Below are 6,000 nucleotides of genomic sequence, written 5' to 3'. Positions count from 1 at the left end.
GAAGCACTGTTGTAGACCCTGAAATCACCAGGGACACCGAGAAGCAAGTGTTTGCATAGGAAGGAAGCAGCGACGAGTCAAAGGTTGCTGGGGACCAGCGATGTCCAGGAGGAGGAGTGTTTGTAGGGATCACGGTCTTGGAAATCCACCAGGTGAACCTTTGAGCTAACGTAGCCCCCCTGGCCAGGCAGCCTGTTACCCACCCCCATCATATTTTCATTTTATAAACAGCCAGCCAGTCAGTCTACTAACGCCACCTGAAAGTGTTGAGAACCACTGTCCCGAGAGCACGAGCAACCATCCTGGTTCGGCTGGGGTCGCGCGTTTCCTGGGACATGAGACTTTTGGTGCTAAAACCCAGGAAAGGCTCGGGCAAACTGGAATGATCTGGTCACCCTAAACCCAAGGCTCTTGGTCTCCAACAAAAAAGACGCAGGAAAATATCTCTGGTATAATGTTTATTTAAATAGGAATCTTAAAAACGCTTTATACAAATCATATAAACACAGTTTGACGCTGTTGTTTGTTAATTTTTTACACGAAGAATCACAGTAAAAGCTCAAGTTCCCGTGATCTGGCTCAGCCAGCAAATGTCGAACACCTTTAACTGCAAACCCTGGAAAAGTTAACCTTCTGCTGACAGTGTAACTTTTTCCCCTGTTTTCTTGCCATTCATGCTCACTGCTGGGACCCTCGTCCCTGTCCACTCTCCGTCCCCACCTAAGAGAGAGTGCAACCCTGCGGCCCCGTCGACTGCCCTGTCCGGGTGAGCGTGGAGGTAACGTGTCGTCAGTACAAGGCAAAAAGGAGATCAATGCTGTGAGTGGACTCCGAGGGGATGACTCAGGAGACGGCCGGCCAGCCTGCCTGCACGGAGACAAGGAGTGCCCCCGGGTCCATGGCCGGGTTACGACGTGCCCCGTCTTCCTGTCCCACAGCAGGCCAGCCTCCAGCGCTGGTGAGGTATCGGCAGGCAGCCCCGGGCAGCCCACGCAGATCAACTGAGGGTGAACATGGACACGGGACTGTGCGAGGGACGCAGGTGGAGCTGGACACAACTTAGAGGGGAGCTGCAGGCCGAGACGGGGCTGGTCTCTGAGGATCTGTAAGACGGCCGCCTGCGCGTGACAGGGCCGGACCCCCGGAGTAGGCTATTGAACGCCTCTTCTTCTGCAGACGACTTCTGGAAATCCCCAGGACTGGCTGCTTCCTGATCACTGAGCTACATGGGAAGGCAAAGCGGGGGTGGGCTAATTGCATCCTCGCTTCTGCTGCAGGCCCAGCTCAGGGGGGCCTGGAGCTAAGCCCTTGGGCTTGACAGCTTTACTTTTCACCTCTAACTACCTACCACTGTGCCCACGGGAGCCAGGATCAGCAGTTACACTCGGGCCCTAGGTCAAAGTCACAACACCACCACTGAGTCCCACGTGACCATTCACATACACAGTAGACACAGAGAACTCCAAGGGCAAAGACACACACACACACATGTGAATAAATAGCTGTTGTATGAATGCTCCCTCTGCATACAAACCCTGTGACATTACCACTGGAACTAGCGTTTCCATAGTTAACATTTAAAGGGACCGCCCAGGCCCATTCACCCTTCCCCTCTCACCTGGGTATGAGACAAATGAAATTGTGGGTGACCATAGCAGCAAAAGTGGTCTGACAGTTCACCACGGATGTGCTGTGGGCTGGCATACTGTCGGGTTTCAACTGTTTCCAGCACACAGGCCATCCTGAGGTGCTACCAGGAAACCAAGGTTTGGATCTCGATGCGGACAATCTTATCCTTCACACAGTTTCATTCTATTCCTGATGCCTCCCCTTCTAGCCTGGTTGAGAGTCATCCAGCCTGTGACTGCCACCGGGGGCAGGCTCACTCCGTCGTAGGGTCAGCAGGGAGCTGGGGGAACTGGCAGTGGAGCTATTGGTCAGGGATGGAGGAACGCCTCAACTCGTCTGACACGGATTTCTGCGGGGAGGGAAAGAATGTTTCTTCTTCATTTTTCTCAAGGCACTTAATAAAAAACACATAAATTGGGGTGTGTGTGTATATGTGTATGTGTGTGTGTGTGCATGTGTGTGTGTAAGAACACAGGTCTCTCTGGGGTGAACTAGTGTTGTTAACATTCTGGTCCATAGTGCCTGCAGACTTCTAGCTGGAATCAGCTTGAGCGCATTCTAGCTCTGACTCTGCTGAAAGGTTGAGGTGGTGACTCTAACCCCAGGAGAAATGGCGTTTACTAGCCTATCAGAGAACTACTTAACAAAATGCCTCTGTCTTGTCTGCTTGGCGTTGCCATCACGTGATCACAGAGGCTGGACTTCTTTTTGTCTCTCTACTGTTCTCCTTTGTGTCCAGTGGTCACCAGTTACAGCACACTGATGGGGAAAACATACCAAAAGCTTGCATTTCCCCTCCCTGTCTCTGAGAATACCAAACAATGCAATTTTCTGGGGCTTAGAGATCTGACAAATGTGCGTGTATGTGTGCATGTATGTAGGCGTGTATGTGCACGTGTGCATGAGTGCATGCATGGGTGCATGTGTGGATGTATATGTTTTAGAAGAACAAGGAAGAGGGAAAAGGAAAAGCAAAGCCACCACCAGAGGCCCCACGAAGTAGCCTCACAGCCACAAATTCTGGGTCTAGATTTAATGAATGGCTCCTATTCACAAAGCACATTAAGGCTTGTCCGCTTCTAATATGGAAGTGCTTCTGTGGATTTCGACGTGTGAAGTTTCCTTTCTCGTTTGTTTTAAATTGCGTACAAGACAGAGCTGTTCATGCTGACCCTAAAATGGCAATTTTCCCCTGGATAAAAAAAGTTAAAGGCAACAACATCCTACTTAAATGCAAGGACCGGAAACGGCAGCTTGTAGGGTTGGCTGGCAGAACCTACACCACAGCAATCCCGCAAGTCACAAGATGATCAGAGGACGGGACGAGCTGGATGGCTTGCTTTTAAGGTTTTTTCTAAAGATGGAAAGTCTGAAAAGACCCTTTGCTTTTCAAGTGTTGATTAGAACCAGAAAGCAGAGAACAATGTTCGCCGCTCTGCTTCTACATCGGAGAAGTCATTCTCCTCTTCTGCCTCTTTGAGTAGCTCGCAGCCCAAAGAAATAAAATATAATAATAATAACAAACCCACAAACAAGATAGAACTGTGACCCCAAAGAGATGAGCTCCCGCCTTCGTCCCAGCAATGACTTGGCCACCGCTGTTCCAGGTGGGTCGGAACCCCCTGCGGGCTACCTGTCCCCTTCTCCCTCCCCTCACCTCTCTGTCCTGTCCACACCTTCGGTATCCCGGATCGCTTTGATGAGATTATGGCATTCCGTTTCCAAAGGAAAAACAAACTGCAGTCTTCACTAGCCCCTCTTGCTGGAGTGAAGCGTCAGATGTGAGCTGGGTGCAATCCGTCACGCCTCTGAGCAGCACTTCTGGTGGTTCTTCTTCACCTTGTGCTTGAGGCCGTCGTAGAGCTCGAAGTTGTAGTTCTCCAGCGTGGTGCAGCTGCGGGAGCTCAGGCCCGAGTAGGAGCAGGTGCAGTAGAGCAGGAGCCCCGTGCACGTGGCCCCCAGGAGGACGCCCAGCGAGCTCATGGCGATGATGGTGATGAGGATGGGGTCCAGCGTGTAGAGCCAGCTCTTCTCTCTGTCAGCCACGGGGGCGCCCGAGCCTGAGGTCGGGGAGGATGAGTTGCCCCAGTCCACCTCGTACTCATCTGTGAATAAAGCACACGGGAGGCTGCAGGCTACGCTCCTTTCGGGGTGAAGGGACTCAGCCTGCCCCGCCCAGTTCAGGGGTCCTTCAGAGCACGGGGTTGGCAGCAGGACTCTGGGATGGCACGGCCTGGCCCCAAAGCCCAGCCTACCGCATCCCAGCTGAGTGCCCGTGGGCAAGTGACTTAAGCTCTCTTTTGCCTCAGCTCTGTGTAAAACGGGGACACTAACACTCATTGGGTGTTAGGAGGACGAAATGAATGAATATTTGTAAAATGCTTGGTGTACGTGAGCACGTAGGAAGTACAGGCTAAGCATCTGAAACTGAAATAATTTGACTCATATTAGGTGAGCTCAGGTTTTAACAGAGCCTCAGGGGGCCTCTGGAGCACCGGGGATGGCCCTGTGCTCTGGGCACCCTCCTTTGCCTCCTCGTCCCTCACTTCCAACTGCTTCAGCTTCAATCAAAAGGCAGGCTGCGACTATTTTCACAACACATGTTTCCTAATTCAGCATTCCTGGTCGCCCGCGCGGCCGACTTTTCTCAAGCCCCCAGACCTCACTTGACGTACATCTTCCCTCACTGTTACAGGTTGAATTATGTCCCCCCGGATTCATATGTTGACGTTCTAACACCTAGGCCCTCAGAATGTGACCTCATTTGGCGATATGGTCTTTACAAAAGCAGGGGTCATCAAGTTAAAATGAGTTAATCCGGGTGGGCCCTAATCCAATGTGACTGGTGTCCTTATAAACAAGGGAAATTTGGGGCCAGACGCAGATGGGAGAACACCGTGTGAAGAAGGAGGTGGCCGTCTACAAGCCAAGGAGCAAGGCTGGGCACAGGTCCTTCCCTCAAGGCCCTCAGAAGGAACAACCTGCTGACACCTTGGTCTTGGACGTCCAGCCTCCAGAATGGTGAGAACATAAATTTCTGTTGTTTAAGCCGCCCCGTCTGTGGTTCTTTGTTATGGCAGCCCTAGCAAACTATTATACTTGTATTTCTACAGAACGGCCAAGGCACGACCACATCCATGGCTAATTTTGTGGGGTTTCCTAACAATCCCATGAAAAGGGCAGGGTGATAATATTATTTTTTTAATAGATGAGGAACCTGAGGTTTTGAGAAATTAGGTGACTAGATAACTCACTCAAGGCCCAGAGGTAGCAAGCAGTTAAACAAAGACTGGGAACCAGGCTTTCTGCGCCCTCATCCCCCACTCTTTCTACCCCGTCACGGTGCTTCTGCTGCTTCATCTACCGCAGCCCCTCCGAGGAGGCACAGCTTTGCCCATAAAAGGAGCGTTAGATGGAGTTTTGCTGGGCGAGTCTGTGTTCAGTTAACAAGGTGCTGTTTGGGTTGTTCAGTCTGTTTCCATAACTACATTTGAAGTGTTTGATTAAGGTCAGGTTAAAAGCGGCTGCTCTATAAACTGCTCTTCTTTAATGCATCAATCTTGGTCTAAAGCTGTTCTTTGCGGGGAACCTTGGCGATGCCTCTTGGAGATCGCCTCTGGCACTCGGAGAAGCCAGAGGGACCTGTGCTGCTCTGAGCAGAGGGAAGCAGTTACATCCACATGCTCCAGTCAGGACTCTTGCTTTGGCCTCTTGAAGTATGTGTGTTTGAAGTGGGAGAATAGAGCTTCGAATAAACATGAAAATACGAGATGGACAGTGTGGAAAAGAAACATAAATCTTGCAACAAGCCCCAGCTTGGAGTCTTGGATAGAGTGAGAGAGGTCCTGCACACCAGGGACCTGGGAACCACAGCAGGCCTGAGAGAACATTTACGTTTACACTCGTTCACACAGGCCCTGTTTGGAAGGAGCTCAACAGGATCAAGCAGCGACACGTATAGAGGAGCCTGGCTTTCACTTCCACAGAGTTTACCCAGATTTCAGGTCCATCAATGTCGACAGTTGTCTGAAGTAGGGGACCTGTTTCAGATCAGGCAGAGGGAACTCAATAAACTTTCTAAATCTCTAAATTTGACCTCGACAGAACAATTGATGGTTTCTTCATGCCTCTCTGGATTCTTTTCACTTTTTTTTCCCAACTGGTAGTTCTAAATTCTGGCTCTCCAATACCCTGGGCATTATTTTCGTTGACGTCTTTATAACCAAAGTTGAATTTCATGATCATCTGCTAAATCATAGCAATACTCACTATCAATTTCATCTTCATAGCCCTCTCTCCCGTGTATTTCTGGGATGTCCACTGTAACAAAAAAGGAAACAAACCAATCAAGTTAGAACAAGTTCTATGGCC

At 50.4% G+C, this 6,000-nt stretch overlaps 1 protein-coding gene across 2 annotated transcripts in view; it reads right to left on the bottom strand.

The window, feature by feature from the left end:
- Window positions 1-441: 441 nt before the first annotated feature.
- The window catches only part of NRP2 (neuropilin 2), a 111,503-nt gene continuing 105,944 nt past the window's right edge, over window positions 442-6,000 (bottom strand). For both annotated transcript variants that reach the window (XM_087435683.1, XM_004426828.3), the window contains exons 16-17: window positions 5,899-5,949; window positions 442-3,734 (exon numbers count right to left, since the gene is read on the bottom strand). In XM_087435683.1, the coding sequence (XP_087291809.1) occupies window positions 3,430-3,734; window positions 5,899-5,949 (356 nt within the window). In that variant the 3' untranslated portion in view covers window positions 442-3,429. The remainder of the gene's footprint in view (window positions 3,735-5,898; window positions 5,950-6,000) is intronic.

Source organism: Ceratotherium simum, chromosome 9 (assembly GCF_057802395.1).
Source record: "Ceratotherium simum simum isolate JZ-2026a chromosome 9, ASM5780239v1, whole genome shotgun sequence".
Classification (NCBI taxonomy): domain Eukaryota; kingdom Metazoa; phylum Chordata; class Mammalia; order Perissodactyla; family Rhinocerotidae; genus Ceratotherium; species Ceratotherium simum.
The sequence above is the reverse complement of the archived record's forward strand: the minus strand, read 5'-3'. Positions and strand labels throughout refer to the sequence as shown.